We start from the raw sequence: 23,333 nt of genomic DNA, 5'->3' as shown, positions 1-23,333 counted from the left end.
CAATGTATAATTTTTTATTCATATAGTTATGGAAAGTAAAATAAACATGAAAGAATGAGAGGCTTTTTTTTTCCCACTTTTTTTTTAAGTCATCCTGCTGATCTGTGCTTCTCTTGGTAGTCAATTCCTTTCTCTTGGCAGCCTTCTCCTTTATTGGCAGCCTGTTCCTTTTTCATGGTTTCCTATCCTCCAGTCTTGCAACTTTTTATTTTCTGTGGAATACAGATTCTAACTGCTTTCACCATCTCTTCTTAGTCTTCCTTGGTTTTTTTCTTAAGCTTTGCAGTCTTTCAGAAGTCTGCACTGATGAAGCAGTATTCAAGGTCACTTAAAAAACACAGAGAGATAAACTGTTAATACAGAGCCTGCATTGTTTTAAGAGTTTTTGTAGCATCATTTACACATTCTGAGCATAGCACAGAGAGGCCACAGCTGCAGATAGAGATGGCGAGTTTCCCCACACGCGGCTCACAGTGGAAGGGTGCTGACACCCTACCACCCTCTGCCACAGCAGCTACTCTCAGAGCCATCTTGCACACGCAGCTCACCTGGAAGGGTGGGGGTGGGTGCTTCACTCTGGAAGCCATGGGTTTCTGTGGCTTGTGGAAGCAAAGAGCAGCTATAGGGAATCAATGGGCTATTCCACATCTAGGCATGCTTGCAGCAGCATAGCCCCTGCTCCCAAAACATTTGCATCCTTATAATAAAAGCTTCTTACCAGGAACAGGCTCCTCTGCTGTTCCTCACTACCAAGTCCCAGCAGCTGCGACTGGCTAGCTCTTCCTAGCTGGAAAATAGCTCCTGCCTGCATGACTCCTGGGAGTCTCCAAACACCTCAGTAGCCTCCCTCTCAGTTCTCTACAACCTCCCCTCCTCTCCAGGCTCTGAGCCCAGGCAGTGGGTGCGAAGTGATGACCAGAGAGGCTGAAGAGGAATGCTGGGATAAGTCCTAATACCCTGGAGGCCAATAAAAACGCTGGTGAGTGTCCACACCTGATGACCAGCGCTGCATCACCAGCGCTGGTCTCGCTACACCGGAAGCAGACCCAGGTGTACAGCCAGCGCTGCAAACAGGGAGTTGCAGTGCTGGCTGAGCTTTTAAGTGTAGACACCTGCTAAGTTGCAGCGCTGTAACCCCCTTGCCAGCGCTGCAACTTGCAAGTGTAGCCAAGCCCCAACAGAACAGATATACTCCTGCAAGATTTACAAGCATCACTCTGCCCCGGAAAGATAACTTCTAGGGCTGTGAATGTAATTCTCCTCCCATGACCATTCCATTCTCAGCCTCGCTGCTGAGGCTGCCACTTGTGATGTGGACTCTTGTCCGCTCAGAATTAAAGTAAGACTACCAATTAATTTCCTGTAGGCCATCAAAGAGCTGTCAGGATGACACTGACTTTTGATCACCGCTGTCCTGTGCTGAATTCAAACTCATGATCTAGAAAAAGTATGAAAGACACAGACAAAAGATTCCCGCCTTGTGCCAAAGCTGTACAAGGGGGTGGAGCAGGAGAAAGGAGGCTACCAGTCATGAGAAAACCCCTGCTTACCACCTGAGATGTCTAAGAAAGACGGTACTGGGGAAAGAATTGGGCCCAGACTAGGAAGGAGTCTAGTCTGTGAAAGCAGCTGATTAGAACATCTCTGAGGGTGAGATTTACCTGTAATCAATTTCTTAATGTATTAGGGTTAGACTTGTGAGTTTGTTTTATTTTGCTTTTGTGACTTACTTTGTTCTGTCTGTTATTGCTCGAAACCACTTAATTCCTACTTTTTATACTTAATAAAATCACTTTTGTTTATTGATAAGCCCAGAGTAAGTGATTAATACCTGGGGGAGCAAACAGACGTGCATATCTCTCTATCAGTGTTACAGAGGACAGACAATTTATGAATTTACCCTGTATAAGCTTTATACAGAGTAAAACAGATTTATTTGGGGTTTGGATCCTATTGGGACCTGGGTGTCTGGGTGCTGGAGACAGGTACCTTGCTGAGCTGTTTTTAGTTAAAGTCTGCAGCTTTGGGGGTGTGGACCGGACCCCGGGTCCGTGTTGCAGCAAGCTAGTGTGTCTGGCTCACAAGACAGGGATCTGGAAGTCCTGGGCTCAAAGGTAATTTCAGAACATCAGTTGGCAGTCCCAAGGTGAGCTCTGTGACCAAACTCATCACAATGGACTGTCTGCTGAGAATGATCAAGCCCTCGGACCACTACCCCTTCCTACTTTTCCATGTGGGCACCAATGATACTGCCAAGAATGACCGTGAGCAGGTCACTGCAGGCTATGTGGCTCTGGGAAGAAGGATAAAGGAGTTTGAGGCACAAGTTGTGTTCTCATTCATCCTCCCTGTTGAAGGAAAAGGCCCAGGTAGGGACCATCGAATTGTGGAGGTAAATGATGGTTGCACAGGCGGTGTCAGAGAGAGGGCTTTGGATTCTTCGACTGTGGGGTGTTGTTCCAGGAAGAAGGATTGCTAGGAAGAGATGGGGTCCACCTAATGAAGATCATCTTCACAGGCAGGCTGGCTAACCTAGTGAGGAGGACTTTAAATGAGGTTAGCTGGGGGATGGAGACCTAAACCCTGAGGTAAGTGAGGAAGTGGGATACCAGGATGACACACAAAGAGGAGAGTGCAAAAGGGGAGACCTCCTGATCCATACTGAGCAAGCAGGGCAATCGACTAGTTATCTTAGGTGCCTGTACATGAATGCAAGAAGCCTGGGAAACAAGTAAGAAGAATTGGAAGTCCTGGCACAGTCAAGGAACTATGATGTGATTGGAATAAGAGAGACTTGGTGGGGTAACTCACATGACTGGAGCACTGTCATGGATGGATATAAACTGTTCAGGAAGGACAGGTGGGGGAGAAAAGGTGGAGGAGTTGCACTGTGTGTAAGAGAGCAGTATGATTGCTCAGAGCTCCGGTATGAAACTGGAGGAGAGTCTCTGAGTTAAATTTAGAGGCAAGAGCAACAAGGGTGATGTTGTGGTAGGCGTTGCTATAGACCACCAGACCAGGAGGAGGAGATAGATGAGGCTTTCTTCGGACAACTAATTGAAGTTTCCAGATCACAAGCCCTGGTTCTTACGGTGGACGTCTGTTACCCTGACATCGGCTGGGAGAGCAATACAGCAGTGCACAGACAATCCAGGAAGTTTTTGGAGAGTGTTGGGGACAACTTCCTGGTGCAAGTACTGGAGGAATCAACTAGAGGCCAGGCTCCTCTTGACCTGCTGTTCACAAACAGGGAAGAATTGGTAGGGGAAGTAGAAGTAGGTTGCAACGTGGGCAGCAGTGACCATGAGATGGTCGAGTTCAGGATCCTGACAAAATGAAGAAAGGAGAGCAGCAGAATACGGACCCCAGACTTCAGAAAAGCAGACTTTGATTCCCTCAGGGAACTGATGAGCAGGATCCCCTGGGAGAATAACATGAGGGGGAAAGGAGTCCAGGAGAGCTGCCTGTATTTTAAAGAAGCCTTATTGAGGACGCAGGAATAAACCATCCCGATGCTCAGAAAGAATAGCAAATATGGCAGGTGACCAGCTTGGCTTAAACGAGAAACCTTCAGTAAGCTTAAACACGAAAAGGAAGCTTACAAGAAGTGGAAACTTGGATAGATGACTAGGGAGGAGTATAAAAATGTACATTTTGTTAGACTTGGGGTCCTTTTGTTTTGACAATGTGTTATGAACATCTGCTTTCTGAGTACTGTTTATGGAGACCAATTCTCAGTTTGTGTTAAAATGTATTAAGGGATTTCTTCATACATAGTTAATAATGCAGTTCAATCAATTACATCACTGCTTTACTAATGTGCTGAGCATTCTGGGTTGGAATTCCAGAACATGGCTAAAAACACTTATGCTGCAAGCTGAGAACAATACTGAGATTTCCAACGTAACACTTGCTTCTAACAATGAAGAGAAACATTACTTTTGCATATAGACCCAATGAAGGCAGATCAAGCTCTAGTATACTGATGACTTCTCTAAGTGAATAGACATTACCTCTGGAAATGTAAATGTGTTTCTTCCGATTTCTTTTAAGCAAATAACCTACATTATTGGAGAGAAAGTTATGAAATATTGTATCTGACAAAGTCCCTCAATGGGAATGCCTTATCCTTTAAAAATTCTAAAAATGATATCCAGCCATCCGTCCTCTAAATCAAATTATTAATTCAAGTTTGGGTTCAAATTTTCACTCCTCTCAGAAATCCTTTCAAGGCCACAGGTCATTGCCCTGGTGATTAGAAAGCAGAATCTAACACAGGAATTTAAAATTCTGTTATAGATAATATTGTAATGGCCATAACTGCTGGATCTGGTATAAAATCCAGTCATTTATCAGTTAGTGGATGAAGCTCGTGAGATGAGAGGCTTATACTGTAACAGCCAACTCTGCTGCAGTTTGTCAGTCTGAGTCAGAAAGTCCCGGTCAGTGAATTTCCAGGGGACAGTAAACTGTCAGACTACTCAGCACTCTGTTAGTCTCTGTACTCAGTATTTATCATGGTGCCTGGAGTGTGGCATTAAGCAGAAAGCTGAAGTTCAAGGCCTTGTGGGATGGTTCCCTTTGGATGAGAAATCGGTGACATGGACATGGTGTAATCTTTGATGCACTCTGTTTATTTACAGAAATATACACAAAGTCTTGTTTCTCTGAACAGCATTAAGAACACACAACAAACAGGCTTCTGCAGAAATCCACTCCGTCCTGGGCCCAGGAAATGAACATTCCTCTGCTTCCTGGCCAGGGTCACACACAAGTGCTCCTACTTACTCACTACAACTGCTTAAACACACAACCTTGTTACAGGCCTCAACCTCTGAATTTATACCCAGGGGACCCCATTAGCTCCATCCTCTGCCCTGGCCCCCTGGCATGCCAGATCTCTCCACAACTCTGTTGAAATGTGGACCATAGGGTCAGAGTTGTTGCAGTATCCAGTCATGGTCTCACTTAATACCACCTCTTTACTCTTACTCAATATTACCCTGCTCTGGCATCCAGTGATCATTTTCCCTCCTAGCTACCGCATCGCCTTGGGAGCTCTTGCTCCGTTGGTTAGCTAGTGTGATCTCCAAGTCCTTTTCAGATCACCGCTTTTCTAGCATACAGTCCTCAATGCTAGGAGTGTGACCTACATTCGATATTCCTAGATGTCAGATCTTGCATTTGGCTGGGTTAAAACGTGTATTGATCAAAGGAGCCCATCAAGGGATCCAGATTGGTCTCTATTGCTATTGTGTAACTGTGGTTACTTTTTGTGGTTAGCTAACCAGTTTTTAATCCATTTAATACGGGATACATTGATTTGTACAGTGCTCATCCGGGACTAAATACCTTACAGAAGTCTAAGTATATTATGTCAACACCATTATCTTTATTAACCAAACTTGTGATCTCATCAAAAACAGTATCAGTTTGTCTGCCAATACCTCTTTTCCATAAAACCATATTGATTGGTATTAATTGTGATACCATCCTTTAATTCTTTACTGATTGTGTCCCTGTAGCGGAGTGGTCACCCTGCTCCTACCCTGAAGGGGTTAAAGCAGCCCAGGAGAGGGCTGGGGCAGAGAAAAGCTGGGCTGGTGGGGAAAGCAGCCACAGCTGTAGCCAGTGCAATCAGGGCCCAGCTGGTCCTTATAAGAGGGCAGTGGGCCAGAAGCAGGGGGAGTTTCTCTCTCGCAGTAGAGGGAGACGGACCTGGCTGCAGGGAGCTGGAGACAAGGTACCTAGAGTGAAGCAGGGCTGGGGAAAAGCTGAGGAGCTGGGGAGCTCCAGCCTGAAAGCCCCAGGCTGTGGCCTAGCATTGGGCTAACAGGTACTGGGGGTTGCAGAGGGCAGCTCAGGGTAGGCTGAGGCAGCAGGTCCAAACCCTCCTTGCCAATGATGAGTGGCTGATACTGCAGCCTGCCCCAGGGCGTGGGGCCAGACTATGACTGGCAGTAGCCGCATACTGAGGTGAGGTGGGAATAGAGGGCGAGGGTCCCTGGCGAGGGAAGACCCTAAGACTGAGGGGTTACTGCCAGAGGGCAGCACCACAGATAACGGGGCACTGGGTCCAGGAGGGACACGGGGGCCAAGTGGCAGGGGGACACCAGCCTGCAGAGGGCGCTCCGACAGCTGGAAAAGAGCTAATTCCCTGGACAGCCAGCAGGAGGCGCCACAGGGGTGAGTTCTGCGCCTGTACAGTCCCAGATCAACCTTTCCAGGATTTTTCCCAGATGGATAAAATACCAGTCTAACCAGCTGACAGCCGTTCCATTTACGCTTTTTAAATATTGCCATGAAGGGAGCCTTTCTCCAGTCCCCTGGAACTTGTTCACTGCTTCAAGCTTCATTTAAAAATTAAGATGAATGGTTCCAAGATTTCCTTAGCCAATTCTTTTAATATTCCTAGGCACAAGTTATCCAATTGTGAGGGTTTAAAAACATTTTTTATTAATGTAAGTAGTTGCTGTTTAAGAACATAAAAACGGACATGCTGGGTCAGACCAAAGGTCCCTCTAGCCCAGTATCCTGTCTACTGACAGTGGTCAATGCCAGGTGCCCCAGAGGGAGTCAACAGAACAGGGAATCATCAAGTGATCCATCCCCTGTCGCTCATTCCCAGCTTCTGGGAAACAGAGGCCAGGGACGCCATCCCTGCCCATCCTGGCTAATAGCCATTGATGGACCTGTCCTGCATGAACTTATTTAGTTCTTTTTTGAACCCTGTTATAGTCTTGGCCTTCACAACATCCTCTGGCAAGGAGTTCCACAGGTTGACTGCACTGTGTGAAGAAATACTTCCTTTTGTTTGTTTGTTTTAAACCTGTTACCTGTTAATTTCATTTGGTGACCCCTAGTTCTTGTGTTATGAGGAGTAAATAATATTTCCTTATCTACTTTCTCCACACTAGTTATGATTTTTAGACCTCTATCATATCCCCCCTTAGTCATCCCTTTTCAAAGCTGAAATGTCCGAGTGTTATTAATCGCTCCTTATGTGGAAATTGTTCCATACCCCTAATAATTTTCATTGCCGTTTTCTGAACCTTTTCCAATTCCAATATATCTTTTTTGAGATGCGGCGACCACATCTGCATGTTTTCAGAGAACTATCCACAATGACTCCAAGATCTCTTTCATGAATGGTAACAGCTAATTTAGACCCATCATTTTATATTTATAGTTGGGATTATGTTTTCCAATGTCATTACTTTGCATTTATCCACATTGAATTTCATCTGCCATTTTGGTGCCCAGTCACCCAGTTTTGAGAGATCCTTTTGTAGCTCTTTGCAGTCTGCCTCGGACTTAACTGTCTTGAGTAGTTTTGTATCATCTGCAAATTTTGCCACCTCTCTGTTTACCCCTTTTCCCAGATCATGTATGAATATTTGAATAGGACTGGGCTTAGTACAGCCCTCTGGGGGACATCACTATTTACCTCTCTCCATTCTGAAAACTGACATTTATTGCTACCCTAGGAATAATTTAGAACCATTTAGCATCCTCTCGAGTTATTGATGAAGTAGAACATATTTTGTTATCGCTGTAATACATGAAAACATCATCCAGCTTCTTTCCAAGTACAGAACAGAATATATTCTACATCAGGATTGTCAATTTTATCATCTTTAGGGATGTGGGGAGCATTGTTTACTTGTGGAATTGCTGTTGCCATGCTGCCAACCCCAGGCTTTCAAAAATCCTAAAACAGACCTTAAAACATCATGAGATTTTAAAAAATAATCAATTTTGGGTAATTTTTATTCATCATCTTGTTTTTTTGCTCCTTAGGGCATCACATTTTAAAGTTTTTCTCCAAAAACATGAGCGCTAGAAGCTTGTGGGGTTTTTTTAATGAAAGCTGAGAGTCTGGTTTAATAACATGACTCCAGGAGCTTGGTATTTAAGAAAAGAACCATGAGAGTCATGATCAAGTCATGCAAGTTTGCAGCACTGCCCTTGAATGCTGCTGCTCCTGTAGTCAGAACACATGTCCACCCTGTAAAAAGATCCCAAGTGCACTCTGTTCTGTAAAAGAAGAGGGTAATCATGGAAAATTGCAATGATTAAACAAGATATTTGGCACCTCTCAACTATGATGAAGACTTTTACATATGCTCATTTATATGACTCACAAGATGACAGGGACATTTCTGAATTGGTTGTCTGTGGACGTAAGTTAGAAGGAAGTAAATTAGCGAAAGAGAAATATATAGTTTTACATCTAGTGATGTGGTGTTTCAGGCTTACAAATACTTTGCTCTTCAGATAAGATAGAGGAATGAGAGTCATTAAAGCCTTAAGTTCCCTAGCGAATAATGCAGAGCAGTAATGTTAAAAGTGTACGTAATTGCTTTCTATTTTTGTATAGTCTGTGGCAGCTATGAAACTTTAAAGTGAATATCAGAAAGTAAAGTTAATAGAAAATGCCTCAATTGCAATATATTACTGCTGCATAAAACATCTTCTGTGCTTTTAACAAGGGAGATAGCACAGGTTTTCTCCCCACACTACATGACTTCTCAGCCTGGAATGTTTTAAAGAATCTGAGAAATGGCAAAATCTGTCTGAAAGTGAGAGTTTAGGAAATAATTTAATAGGCTTGTGTCCCCTGGGAATTGCACATGGATGAAGACATACTGGACTAAAAGCTGCCCCAGTAACGTGTGCAAGCCAAGTGAAAGCTGTAATTGAGTATTGTAGCATTGCCCTCTCATTAAGTAAATGAATCCGAGAGGCTGGTAATCACAAACTGAAAAGGATATATAGCCTCATGTCCCATGGAACCAGGAAAAACCTCTTCTGTATTCTTCCAGCCAACTCTTAGGATAAGTGGCAGGATATGTGGGTTTTATTTGAGTAGTGTATATTCTGGTTTGATTTGGATAACGAGACTCCAGAGAATGATCAAGAAGTGCTTAAAACACGCCACACTCCATCATTAGCATCCCCTGGGACCGCCATGTATGTATGGCATACAGTAAACCATGCTGGAATTCATGCTCATTTCCCCCCGTTTTTTGGGAAGGAACTTCAGGCCCTGTTTGTAGTTGGAGCAGAACATGAATAAATAAGAATATAAAGCAGGAAGTAATTTAAACAGAGAAATGTGGAAAATGTGCACTTCTTTCCAAGACAATGAACAGTAAATGGGGTTGCACCTATCTGTGTATTCTGCAGCACCTCACTCCTGGCCTGGGTTACTTGGGGAGCTGAGCCCAAAAGGGAAAAAATAAACTCATTTCATGTGGGGCTTTGAAAGCTGCTTTTTATCCTCCCTGGCTCTGATCTAAGCACAGTGTTTGTTACACCTGAGCCTTTCCAAATCCCTCTTTACTGCTGGGAGCGAAGTGGCCACTGGACCTTAAGATGTGTTTCCCACAGAAAATTTCTGAAGCTAAATTGATTAATGTTACAAAACTCTTTGTTTTACCGTCTTGTGAACACGTATGTTGTCACTGGGTCTAATACAGCATTTGGCTCGAGTGTCCCACTACATAGTCACAGTGAGCAAGCTTGCAGAAAAATACAGTACTTGGCAGATTGCTCTAATAACCGCAGTAACTGTGCGTGTGCAGTAGCCATGCCTCTGAATGAAACACAGTGAGCCAAACTGAGCCCTGGCACAAGCAAGTAGCACTCAGATGATGGTAAGACCTCAACGGAAGCCAGACCCTGCTCATACAAGGGATGAATTTGGTCTGTGATCTCTATTTTCATTTCTATTCAAATTGCCCAAGCTATTGGATGATATTATAGACGAAGTGATATGCCAGATAGGAGAAGAAGTCACTTTACACACGGCCCCTGCCCACCTGTCCCCTTTGCTGGTGGATCTAAGAAGTAGGATTAACAACAGTCTTGCAATAGACAGCTTTTTCTCCAGTCCTCACCAGAGAGAACGTTAGCAAGTACGCATGGAGGAAGTTTGGATCAAGTAATCCTCTCAGGTGCCCATGCTGAAAGAGTGTGTTTTGCTCATGCTCCATTGCCTTGGGAACACTTCGTTTTGTAGAGCTAGGTATCCAGTTTACCCTTCTGTACGCTAGGCCTTCTCTTCCTTGTCTAGAGAGAAATGGTGGAAAACTCACAGGTTTTTGATTTAGAGTTTGGGTCATTTCCCTCAATTTTGCATCCTCCGTGTTTCTTTCCATTTGAAAAAGCAGCAGAGAATCCTGTGGCACCTTATAGACTAATGGACGTTTTGGAGCATGAGCTTTCGTGGGTGAATACCCACTTCATCAGATGCATGCACGCACGAAAACTCATGCTCCAAAATGTCCGTTAGTCTATAAGGTGCCACAGGATTCTCTGCTGCTTTTACAGATCCAGACTAACACGGCTGCCCCTCTGATACTTGTTTCCATTTGAAGACTCTGGTGTAATATGTTTTTTCGAAACAGCAACTCATACAAATCAGAGACATTCTGTATTTCATTGTGAATGAATACCAGATGGTATTCTCCCAAGAGTTCTGAAGGAACTCAACTATGAAATTGCAGAACTATTAACTGTGGTTTTGTAACCTATCACTTAAATCAGCCTCTATACCAAATGACTGGCTGATAGGTAATGTGGCACCAATTTTTTTTAAAGGCTCCTGAGGCAATCCTGGCAACTCCAGGCTGGTAAACCTGACTTCAGTACCAGGCAAATTAGTAACAACTATAGTAAAGAACAGAATTATGAGACACACAGATGAACATGATTTGTTGGGGAAGAGTCAACATGACATTTGTAAAGGGAAATCATGCTTCACCAATCTATTAGAATTCTCTGAGTGGGTCAACAAACATGTGGACAAGGGTGAAGGACTTTCAGAAAGCTTTTGACAAGGTCCCTCACCAAAGGCTCTTAAGGAAAGTAAGCTATCTTGGGATAAGAGAGAATATCCTTTCCTGGGTAAGTAACTGGTTAAAAGATAGGAAACAAAGGGTAGGAATAAATGGTGAGTTTACACAGTGGAGAGCAGAAAACAGTGGGTCCCCCAATGATCTGCACTGGGACCAGTGCTGTTCAACATATTCATAAATTGTCTGGAAAAGGGGGCAAAAGTGAGGTTGCAAAGTTTACAGATGATACAAGACTATTCAAGATAGGTAAGTCTGAAGCAGACTGCAAAGAGTTACAAAAGATCTCACAAAACTTTGTTGCCATTTTGTTGCCCAGTCACCAAGTGTTGATAAATGCAGAGTAATGCACCTTGGAAAACATAATCCCAACTATACATACAAAGTGAATGTCTGAATTAGCTCTTACTCATCAAGAACGAGATCCTGGAGCCATCGTGGATAGTTCTCTGAAAACATTCACTCAATACGCAGTGGCAGTCAAAAAAGCCAACAGAATGTTAAGAACCATTAGGAAATGGATAGATAATAGGAGATAAAATATCATATTGCCTCTATAAATCCATGATATGACCACACCTTGAAAACTGCAGGCAGATCTGGTGACCCCATCTCAAAAAAGATCTATTGGAATCGGAAAAAGTACCGAGAAGGGCAACAAAAATGATGAGGGGTATGGAACAGCTTCCATATGAGGAGAGATTAGAAAGACTGGGAGTCTTCAGTTTGCAAAATAGATGACCAAGTGGGAAAGGGTATGATAGAGGTCTATAAAATCATGATTGGTGTGGAAAAAATGAATAAGGAAGTGTTATTTACTCCTTCTCATAACACAAGAACTAGGGGTCACCCAATGAAATTAACACACTGCAGGTTTAAAACTAACATAAGGAAATTCTTCTTTACAAAACGCATAGTCAACCTGTGGGACTCATTGCCAGGGGATGTTGTGAAGGTTAAAAGTATAAGTGGGTTCAAAAAAGAATTAGATAAATTCATGGAGGATAGATCCATCAATGGCTATTAGCCAAGATGGTCAGGCATGCAGCCCTATGTGCTGGGTGTCCATAAACCTCTGACTGCTAAAAGCTGGGCTTGGATGACAGGGAATGGATCACTCATAAATTGCTCTGTTCTGTTCACTCCTTCTAAAGCATCTGGCACCGGCCACTGTTGGAAGACGAGACAGTGAGTTAGATAGACCACTGGGAGATAGAACTGGTCTGGAATTATCCTTCAAAATGTTATTTTGATGGAAAATGTAGTTTCTGGTCCATATACTCTGTAAGACAAATTGAAATGAAATATTTCATTTAAGGTGATCTCAATATTAATATGTGTCTACCTGAACAGCTGTGGTGCCCCCTGGGAGTTGTAGCTCAGGTGCTCCAAGGCTCCATTCTCCCCTAGGGGCTAAATTCCCTGGCTGGACTGTCTCTCCTATGATGCACAGCAGGCTTCACTCTGGCTGAGCGACACTGGTGCATTGTGGAATTATCATGAACATGGTGCATCATGGGAGATGTAGTCTGGCCAAAGAACCCACCCAACAGGGAAGGATGGGGGCTCGAGACACTGTGTCACCTCACGCAGGTGCAATCCAATGTCAAAACAAGCCTGAACAAAATGTTTAGACATTTCCAAATTCTGCATTTTTTGGAATTTTTATTCTGTACAAAATTTCAATATTTTGACTTTGTATTCCAGTTCGGGACAGAAACAAATGATGAAATGTCAGAATTGCCCAGGTGCCAGAAATTCCAGTTTTCACATAGCTCTAGAGATGGAGCTGGGAATGAAAGCCAGGTCTCTAGACGACAAGTCTGGCATCCTTTCTGCTCGCCCATGCTAGATACGTGACAGCCTCCTGCAAGGGGAAGGTGGACTTCACTGGCACACACATGATTTGCACAGAGCCCAGTGTAATCTTGTTTTTAAGTTCTGTCCTGTTGGGCCTGACCCACAGTCCACTGAAGTCAACAGGCAGACTCCTTCTGCCATCACTCGGCTTTGAATCAGTCCCTTTGTGCAGCAGGTCAGGCTGGTTTAGCTTTCATTAAAGTGATCTGGGAACCTGGAGGGAGAAACCTCCTCTGGTGCTGCTGTTCATGATTCAGGCCCACACACTGTGCCCGCTCTCACACCAATGAGGCAGCTGTAGAATTCGAGTGCCAGACGCCAGATTGACGACTTTTTCTGGCACAAGTGTTGTCTCTAACACACAGGCCTTCTGCCAATTTCACTGCCCAGTTTTGCTTTATTAGTTGTCGTCAGAAGGAGGACTGTAAATGGAGTTGGATTTTCTCCATTCTGACTGTTGAACTCATGCTGAAGACATGGCTCTGGGAGGTTGAGCTGTCAATACGCCGCAACTGAGACTGAGATGCTGCAGTGAGCCGAAGGATACCGATTAACCCAAGCCATAGAACTTTGAGCCACTTCTGAATGTTCAGTGCTGCCAACGTGCAGGCTGTTCGGAATCCAGGGAGTTGGTTCTGCCCATTCTTCAGGAGCAAAATTCAGATTAAGGTGTGAGTTTGGCTTTGGAAACACATTTGTCCATGCACTGAAGTGTAGAGGTGTTTGGAGCAAGGGATCCAGTTATTACTGACCCACCCATTTGCGCATCTAATAACGGTGTTGTGGCCATTTCTTGAGACTTGTCAGTCAAATGGAAATGAAAAAAGAAAAAGTGAGTTGTTAACTTTGGTGAGTACATTATTTCTGGGGAAAAGGCAATATAAGATTATACATTTAAAATAAACAAGTTGCTATTCTCCTTAGTCTATATCCTTGTCCAGTCACATGGCACAGCTATCTTGTACCTCTGGTTACATTTCATATGAAATTACCGCTGGAGTCGATTTCTCTTTCTTACCAAGATGACTGGCTTCGTACTCTGGGTGGGTGTTATTCATATGCACAGACTGTTCTTACTGAAAACTAATTGCTGTGTGGCTTGGGCATACCTTGTGACCCGTTGTCTGAAGGCCTAGTCAAATGTTAGAAGCAGCCACTGAGCTCCAGACGTCATAAGAGTGACATTTTTAATATCACACAATAACTTAAGGAACATCCTGAGAAAGTGAAGTGTCTCTGCTGACATATAATTGCCACTGCAGCGTAAGCACATCCTGGGGCCCTGGACTCCTAAAGATGGAAAGTATTAGTCTTTGGGAAGATTAGGGTGATCGCCTTGCCTTGAGGCCAGCAGATTTATCCAGAGAGCAGCTCTGTGCAAAACCTCTTCTCAGCTTCCCACAACAAAGTGCTGTGGTGTCTGCCCCAGGGCTGGATTTCTGCTGCCCCAGGACTGCTAGCCAGGCCTGCAAACAACTGCTGTACCTTTTGCTGCCCCTGTACAATTGCCTGCTTTGCCTCAGAGGCAGAGCTGGCCCTAACAGGCACCAATTGTGGGAGCTGAGGGGTTGAAAAAAGAAAAGAGGAACAAAAAGCTTTTTATCATGAAATGATGCTGCAAAATCAGCTGCTGTAGCTCTCTTGACTGTAGTTAATAAACCTCAGCAGGCAGGGTTCACCCTCATGACGTCCGTGCCATTAAATGTATTGGGCGGGAAGGAGAGTGTTTTGTTAAGGCGCACTGGGGGGCGCTAGGAAGGCCTGCTTCCCAGTCTGGGATGTGCCCAGTTTCCCTGATGATCAGTGCAGCACTGTGCCTGGCGGGGCGAGGTGGGTAACCAGTTGGAAAGCAAATATTATTCCCTTACTTTCTGAGCAGAGACTCATGCAAAGATCCATTCATCTGATACCCATTCACCAGTTCCACTTCATCCTCCTCAGCATGCTGTCATCAAATCGTTCCTGATTTCATTCATTAGGCTGCTAGGGTGCTGACACCACTGCCTGTCATGCTGATCAATAGTGTCTCATTATTTTCTGGCACTTCACCATCAGCCTGTCTGTATCAATCCATTGCCTCTTGCCTTCAATCAAAGCTCTTTGGCGCAGGCACTGTCTTTGTGTGTGCAGCACCTTGCACAGTGCAGGCCTGGTCCAAGGCTGGGGCTCCTAGGCACAATGTAATACGTGCAATAATAATCATTCTGCACTTCCTATACTCGTCTTTTACTTAAGTCCATGTGAGAGAGGCAGCTCCTAGAAACGCCTACTAAAAAGACTGGCACGGCATTAACTGTGACTGACTATGTTTTAGCCTGGGCTGGCAGCTGCTGGCAAGGCTTGGGGCTTATATTGAGCTACTGTACCACATGAAGGGGATCAGAGTCTCTCTTTCCAGCATTGTGTAAGCCACCTCCCGGCATTAATTGGTATTCAGAAAATGATCATTAAAGAGCCAGCAAATCAGAACTGCACTCTGCTAAAGCTTTGACCTCAATTCAGGTTCGTCGCAGGGAAGTCCCAGGCGTGAGCTAGTGCAGGAGACTTACCATTTGATCTATGGTAAAGGTGCTTAAGCCTCTTATAAACTGGGTTAGTCATAAGTTAATCGTGTTCCATTTCATTGGATTTTATATCACACAGACATCTTCAACCACAGCTGTTCCAGCAGCAAGGGCTTTTACCTCACCACCTCTACACAGGAATAAAAGATCCACAGCATGGCTTGGGCTCTTGGGGCTCAGGCTGCGGGGACATTGCTGTGTAGACATTTGGCTGGACCCCAGGTTCTGGGACCCTCCCCTCTGGCGGGGTCCCAGCCTGAGCCTAAACATCTACACAGCAATTTTACTGCTTTGCAAGCCCAAGTCAGCTGACCCAGGCCAGCCATGGGTGTTTAATCACTGAGTAGCCATAGCCTGAGTGCTTGCTCCTCTAAACTAATTATCCACCACTTCTTGCTTGTTCCAAAAGAAGCCAGATGACTGGATGCCACCGAGCAAGACTCAGGGTGGCCAACTCAGCAGGGCAACATGTTGATGTGCGGCCAAATCTTCCCAGGGTTGAGAATGAACATAGGCCTCTGATCCCCAGGGAAACACGGACACACAACAAATGACAAACACTAGAGATGTGTGCGCTTTCTGCTGTCGGAGCACCCACTACTGCTTGTTTCATGGAGTGGTGTCTGAACCAGAAGCGCTGTGTATCTCCCTGGGGATGTGAAACAGGCATATAGTGAGCTGAGCAAGGACAGTGGTGGTCTCCAGAATGACAGGTGGTTATATCAATCAGGGCCTTTGGCCTAGGTTAGTTCCCAGTGAACGATGCCACAAGTTCATGGAATGTTATGTTAATGGGGCTGGTATCCAGTAAGGAAGAGGGCAGGCCTGAAGTCAGGTCTCCTGAGTTCTGTCCAGGCTCAGTCACCAATTCAGAATTGCACTTCAGCATATGAGAAATTTCATTTACTACAGTGGGGCTATGCTCACATGCTGAAAATTAGACTTGTGCTTAAGAAACTCCCAGAATTGGAGCCTCACTGTTTGGCTTTTGGCCAGCTACTCAGCTAGTCCCTCCCTCAGTTTTCCCACTTGTATGATGGGGCTAATGTATATTTTTCCCCTCTGACATCTTCTCTTGCTACCTGTTCCTGATCTTCACTTTGCCAATTTTAAATCATTTAATTTGGTTCAACTCATTTCAGATTCCATTAAGTGTAAGGAAAGTCCAGGCTCTGTTCTGCTTGGTTACCCATTTAAAAAAGGTTTCAGTGAGTTCTGAGCAACCTTCCTGGTTTTCCATTAATGGGAGGCCAGGGGGTAGGTAGGATGTAGCATTGCTTCTACTGAAGAGTTGATTCTACAGCTGATTTATTTAATCCTCCCTGGCTGAGATCTAGAATGGGCCCATGTGCAAATTGCCTGAAATATCAGTGTTCTGAATAATGAACAACTTGCTGTTGATGGCGGATTCCTTATTATTCAAATCTTAGGGCACCTCTCATGGTTGCAGCTGCTGTCGACGCTATTGATTAAATTATTTGATAGGTGAGATGGAAGCACAGAGGTTGGCAGGACAAGTCATTGATCTGTTACAATCCATTCTGAGCATTAACACATGCAGAGTATCATACAAAAATCAATTTTATCCCAGCCTTAATTTAAATAGCAATGCCCCCTGAGGATCCTTCTGGGGCAGTTTTATTCTCAGGCTGTACTTCGCTACTTAGTGAACTGATTAATAATTGTAGACACCCCTATTAGCTGTGTGCCAACAGCAGTCAGATGAACCTATCTGCTCAGTTCAGGTTGCTAGTATATTCACATTTGTAAATTATAATACTTAGCACTTTACAGCTTCAAACCCCTTAGCCAATGCTCCGCTGGGAGACAGGTAAGTATTATTCAGATACTGCAACAGCCCAAGCTGGAAGCATGTTTAAAGTTGAATTCAGAGCTAGCGGTACCAGTCACCTTATGGAAAAGGTACCTGTAAGCGTGCGGACTCACCCCTGCGGCGCCTCCTGCTGGTCTCTGTTGGAAATTAGCTCTCCAGCCGTCAGAGCGCCCTCTGCAGGCCAGTGATCCACCTTACCGCTGGCCCCGTGTCCTTCCCAGGACCCTGGTGCCCCTTTCTCTGGGGTGCTGCCCCTGGCAGTACCTCCACACTCTGGGTCTCCCCACCCAGGGAAACCCCCACCCACTATCCCCCCCTTGCCTCAGTCTTGGCTACTGCCAGTTACCACTTTAGCCCCCGTTCACTGGGGCAGACTGCAGTGTCAGCCACTCATCATAGGCAAGGAGGGTTGGACCTGCTGCCTTTGCCTACCCATGGGCTGCCCCTTTGCAATGCCGGTATCTAATACACCTCACCAGGCCTGCAGTCTGGGGCTTTCCTAAGCTGGAGCCTCCCCGGCTCCCTTGGCCTGTCCCCAGCCCTGCTCCCCTCCAGGTACCTAGTTAAGCTCCCTGCAGCCAGGTTCTTCTCCTGCTGAACGCAGGGAGAGAGTCTGCTGAGTGCCTGGCTCCCAGGTGTGGCCCAGCTGTGGCCACTTCCCCAATCAGCCCAGCTTTTAGAGCTGCAGCCCTCTCCAGGGCTGCTTTAAGCCCTTCAGGGCAGGAGCGGGGTGAGCACCCCGCTACAGTACCTTACACCCTTTGAAGAGAAAGCTTGAAGCAAATATGTATTGGTACGAGTCCCAGTTGGGAGTGGCACGCTCTGGTCTCAAGCGGATTGAATAGCATGTTGCAATATGCAGCCCTTAGTTTTACAAAAGCACAGGTGAGATGAAAACCAGAGCAATATGGAATTAAGCTGGGACCCAAATGCATTCCTGACTCTACAGTTCAGCATGGTCAGGATTCTTTTGTTTTTAGTGAACAATAACGCAAGTCACAGAAAATAGATACCTGGGAAATGCTGAGAATTTGCTGGACATCTTGAGCTAGGGACTGAGAAGATGAAGATGTTGGAGGTGGTTTCCCTGTCATCCACATTCACGCACCCCTTAAAAGTATGTCATTGGCTTAAAATACCAGACCACCTTGATTGTAAATGATGACCTACCTTCCCGAATCATTTTCTTCTCCTTTTCCTTTCATTTCTCTGTGTTTCAGATTCTGCTTGGCCTTTGCCTAAACAATTGTGTCCCGTATGGATTTCCCTAGATGTGCTCTTTTCAACTGCATCTATCATGCATCTCTGTGCCATCTCTCTTGATCGGTATGTAGCAATACGCAATCCCATTGAGCACAGCCGCTTCAATTCCCGCACCAAGGCTATTATGAAAATTGCTGCAGTTTGGACCATATCGATCGGTAAGCAATGCGGCTCACATTCCAACTGTGTCTTATCGAGTAACTAACTTGGTTACACCTCTTTTCCCTTGGGATTTTTAAAAGGTTGCACATTTACCTGGGCTGCATGAGTAAATATGATGAATGGTAAGTAGAAATCTTTTGTTCTGATTGGCTAGTGGTCATGCGAAGCAATGCTCTCTGAGAACACCACTGCTTCTGATGATCAAGCATCACCGCATCATACATACCAGTATGCTAGTAAACACCACAAACAGAAACAACGCAACTGAAAGGGGCAATAAAACTGCTGTGCGAAGAAAGCAGATGGGGAAGGAAAAGGACATTAGAGAAGACTGAAATTAAAACAGCCCACTGCAAAGAGAGGAGCCACTTCAGTAAAAGAAGCCCCCTGGTACAATGAGGAGGAAACAAGAGTGAGTGCCCCAATGGCAGGAGTTCAGATTCCAAGTGGAGGGGGTGTAGTTTTGGGAAGAAATATTAAAATGTTTCAGTGTTTTGTAGGAAAGAGGAATTTGTGGCAAAAAGAATTGTAGGATGGTTTTCTCTGCTCTGCTACATTGTCTTGCTTGTATAAACAGCAGTTGGGACAAGATTCCAAATGTGATTGGAAGTTCCTTTCCCCCTGTTACACCCTGCTGTGCTTGTGGCTTTAAGCTGTGTGCTGTGTGAAAAACATATACTGTATCTTATATCAGAGGGGTAGCCGTGTTAGTCTGGATCTGTAAAAGCAGCAGAGAATCCTGTGGCACCTTATAGACTAACAGACGTTTTGGAGCGTGAGCTTTCGTGGGTGAATACCCACTTCGTCAGACCAGGTAGTTGGAAATTTCCAGGGCAGGTATATATATGCTAGCAAGTAAGCTAGAGATAACGAGGTTAGTTCAGTCAGGGAGGGTGAGGCCTGTTCTAGCAGTAGAGGTGTGAAAACCAAGGGAGCCCTCCTTGTGTTTTCACACTCTACTGCTAGAACAGGGCCTCACCCTCCCTGACTGAACTAACCTCGTTATCTCTAGCTTACTTGCTAGCATATATATACCTGCCCCTGGAATTCCACTACCTGCGTCTGACGAAGTGGGTATTCACCCACGAAAGCTCACGCTCCAAAACGTCTGTTAGTCTATAAGGTGCCACAGGATTCTCTGCTGCTTTTACATATACTGTATCTTGGCTCTTGAACTCCTGCAAGGCCTCCCTCATCAGGTACCCTATGCAGTGAGCTATCCTTCACTGGAATGAAGATGATGACATACATCCACAGTGCTGGACAGGCCACTTTGTAAGTGCTGGCCATGGAGCTACAGAAAATGTCAGATAATGATGTTGTATGTTTGAATATATAATTTGTAATAATGATTCAAGATCATCGAATAACAGGCTCAAATGGAATTATTTAATCAAAGATTATCAGTCAAAGATTACTACCGCATTATACAGAAAGAAAATATACGTCACCACTCTGTATGTAGGGTGAACAGCTGGCCCCTGTTTCCTTCCTCTGTAAGTGATGGGATGCTGACAGTTTTCATTCCAAGTCTAACCCCCCAAATCTCTCGCCTTTGATAGGGAGTGAGACAAAGCAGTTTCTTTTTGGAGGGAAAAATTAATTTCCTGAGATGTGTACTGTTTTCAGTATCGTATTTTACCTCATTACTTATGGAATTTCTTTATGGTGTCTTAGTTTGCATGACTGATAAGCTAAAAGAATTTCTAAATCAATCATTATTATTAAGAGTACCTCTTCTAATAAGCACTTCCTAATGAGTTAAAAACATCTTTCAATGGGTCGTTATTTCATAAATCACAGAAAACCTTGTCAACAACCTATATTCTTTTTCAGTTATTGAACAGAATTGGATTATAAGATGGCCCTTATCAGTTACCATGTCTTATTTATTATAACATACTTTTGCAGTCTCTTCATTAGCTTTGAGAGGTCCCTTCCCTGAATGCCTGGACTATATTAATAAGGTCGGGGGAAAGGCAGGGAAAAGTTTACACATTCTATTGTTGAATTTAATTTTCTTACACTCAGTAGGTTCAACTGAAGGACAAAGAACTTTTCAGTTCCAGTAGGCATCGGGCACTAACTATCTAGATACCCGATGTAAAATGGATTTTGATTAATATCATTCAGTGACTTGTAACCCAACACCAGCCAAAGTTGATCTCTTTGAGCAACACAGCTCTATCTGCTGGATGTCTAAGCAGAGCAGGTGTGTTCATGTAAATACACTTTGCTCCTGAAGTTTCTCCCTCCCTCCCTCCCCCCAGCTAGTTGCCAGGGGAGAATTCATTCAGATACTGCTTACGTCTAAAAGAATTGCGAGAGTTTAACTTACAGAAATCGTAATAGGTTAATGTTTACTAACGATGGGAAATATACTTTCCAAGTCATGGACGCACCAAGAATACACATTAGAAGCCCATGTTTGTGTGTGTGCTAGTTCTGCATCAGTTCTCCAAAGAGAGGAAGTCACATTAATACCCTCTGATGAAATTAGATTGTTTAATAAATGGACTCCTTTAAGAAACCTTTAGCTTTGGTTTCTCTGAGCAGCCTGTTTGTGGCAGGAAACAAAGCTGCCTCGTTTGGTGCATTACAGGCTGTGTGGAGGGAAGTTCATGTGAAGGTGGCGGCCTGTCTGCCAAAGGCAGAGCTGTGACCTGGACTGCATGCCCACACAAAGGACTAGGAACCTCTCCCACACTAAACAGGCTAACCAGACCTTGGGCCCAAGCACATAGGAGTGAGTGAGGCTGCCTGCTGGAGTTAGGGGCAGGAGTGGGCAAGGCAAGACAGGAAATGGGTGGAGCCTGGCCCCACTACCCTACCAGTGAGGTGGAACCCAGGGAGGAAACGTGAGTCAGTGGGGTGTCTCTAATGCACAGTGTCTCCCAGGCTGCTCCTGGGGTGGGGAGCCTCTGCCTCTGCACTGTGCATGGGTACAATCTAACTTGTGCTTGGAGAATACTGGGTTGGTGCTGCGAGAGCTGCACTGGCTGCCCCTTGGTTTCTGGGTGTCATTCAAGGTGTTGGTTGGGTCCTGGCTGACTCAGAACCTGTCCTCTCCTCCCATGCAGCAGCTGAGCTCAGCCGAGACCAGAGCTGACAGTCACTGTAGTTCTGTGTCCAGGGGTTGGTAGAGGGAGGGTGCCTTCAACTCTGGAATTCACCTCCCCCAGCAACCTTGAACACAGCTAGATTCTCAGCACCTTCAGGGCACGTTGCCATGGGCCTGTCTACCCACTGAAGCTTGTTCTGGGGTCCGAGTTTAGGAAAGAGGGGAAAGAGCTCCTAGTATGTTGGCATTTTGTTGCTTTCGTTAATCATTTTGTTGCTGTCATCAAAAAACAGTCGACCTCCATAAAACTTAGCTGAGGCAGATGTCAGGAAGATCAGTTGGCAATCTGAGTGAATCTAAGACCAGAACATGGACGTTATGACAATTGTTTTGTGATAATAGTATTTGGTACCAATAAAGCACCTTGTATCTTCAGATCTTATGAAAGTAGGTAATGTCCCCATTTCACAGATGGAGAAACAGAGGCATGAAGAGGTTAATTCCTCATCCCCAGTGACAAAGCTAGTCAGTGTCAGGGCTATGGATCTAAGTGCCCTGACTGCCAGCTCCCTGTTCTCACTCAGTGGCTGTATGCCAGAGTTGTGCCACATTTTTCCAGTTGATTTTCATACAGAGAAGCATCTCAGTTGCAGTTGTATGTAGAACATGAGCAGGATGCAGAAAAGCTCTAAATACGTTATGTTGTCCTATTGCTGTCAGGTGGGAAAAAGCACAAACAAGGTAATATTACTCAAAAAGAAATTGCCTGTTGGAATCCTGAAGTGGATTTACACATGACTGCAAGAATACATTGAGCTTTTCAACTCAGTCCTTGCATAGGTCAAGGGAGTTTTCCCCTCAGTAAGGACTGAGAAAAAATTGAAAGAGAACTTCAGGATTTGTAGGATCCCAAAACTCAGTGTAATGCAGAGTTTCACATCAGCAATGTTATTTTGTGTCAGAACAATACACCCTTAAATCCAACTTCACACTCATTGCCCTTCTTGTCCTTTGTCCTGACTCACACTGACTGCTAACGGAAATGCCGTTTGAGTTTCTTGTTTGTTACCTTACTTCTTGGCGCCAACAGAACTGTTTGTGAGAGTGAGCATGACCCCCGGCAGTGTGGGTTTGTGGGAATTCTCCCGGAGCCTTGTTCTCCACTACGTCAAAGCTACTGAGATGTAGTAGGTAGTGGTTAGTGGCAGCCTGATCCTCAGCCACCCACCCCCAGAGGAAGCTAGAGCAGGTCTTTTCTAACTTTTCCTGCTGCTGTAAGATCCGTAGCGAACCTCCGGCAGCAGGGCTTCTTGCTGTGGAAGAACATCTAGCTTCTTGGTAGCTATGAGTTTTTCTGTTTCTTTAGCGTCACTAACCCAGCGTATTAATAATAGCTACAAAACTGCAAGTCCCCCATTTGCTCTGTTCCCGTTGAGACTCAGTGCTGCTCTTCTTTATCCATCCCTCATTCCAGTTTCGGAAGAAGCTTGGTTACACAGCTTGCCTGGCTGGCAATCTCTCAACCTGCCTGTTCGCACGACACCATTTCAGGCTGGCATAAGGACAACTGAGGTCTCTGGCACTGCATGAGAACAAAGTAATTGGCACCTCCTGCACACGTTCTGCATAGCAGGTAGCAGCTGTGACATCTCTTTGGCATCCTGACATTATGTCTTAATGAGCCGCAGACCTCCACATGTCTTGTTGATGTCGTATTAATTGTGAACATC

At 44.9% G+C, this 23,333-nt stretch overlaps 1 protein-coding gene across 6 annotated transcripts in view; it reads left to right on the top strand.

Moving 5' to 3' along the window:
- HTR2C (5-hydroxytryptamine receptor 2C) overlaps positions 1-23,333 on the top strand; it is a 431,888-nt gene that overhangs the window by 395,434 nt on the left and 13,121 nt on the right. For 5 of the 6 annotated variants that reach the window (XM_075068915.1, XM_032776464.2, XM_032776465.2 and 2 more), the window contains one exon: positions 18,338-18,538. The exons of the other annotated variant lie outside the window; for it this stretch is intronic. In XM_075068915.1, the coding sequence (XP_074925016.1) occupies positions 18,338-18,538 (201 nt within the window). The remainder of the gene's footprint in view (positions 1-18,337; positions 18,539-23,333) is intronic. 6 annotated transcript variants of the gene reach the window in all.

The sequence above is a fragment of the Chelonoidis abingdonii genome, chromosome 8 (genome assembly GCF_003597395.2).
Source record: "Chelonoidis abingdonii isolate Lonesome George chromosome 8, CheloAbing_2.0, whole genome shotgun sequence".
In the NCBI taxonomy this organism is placed as follows: Eukaryota; Metazoa; Chordata; order Testudines; family Testudinidae; genus Chelonoidis; species Chelonoidis abingdonii.
The sequence above is the reverse complement of the archived record's forward strand: the minus strand, read 5'-3'. Positions and strand labels throughout refer to the sequence as shown.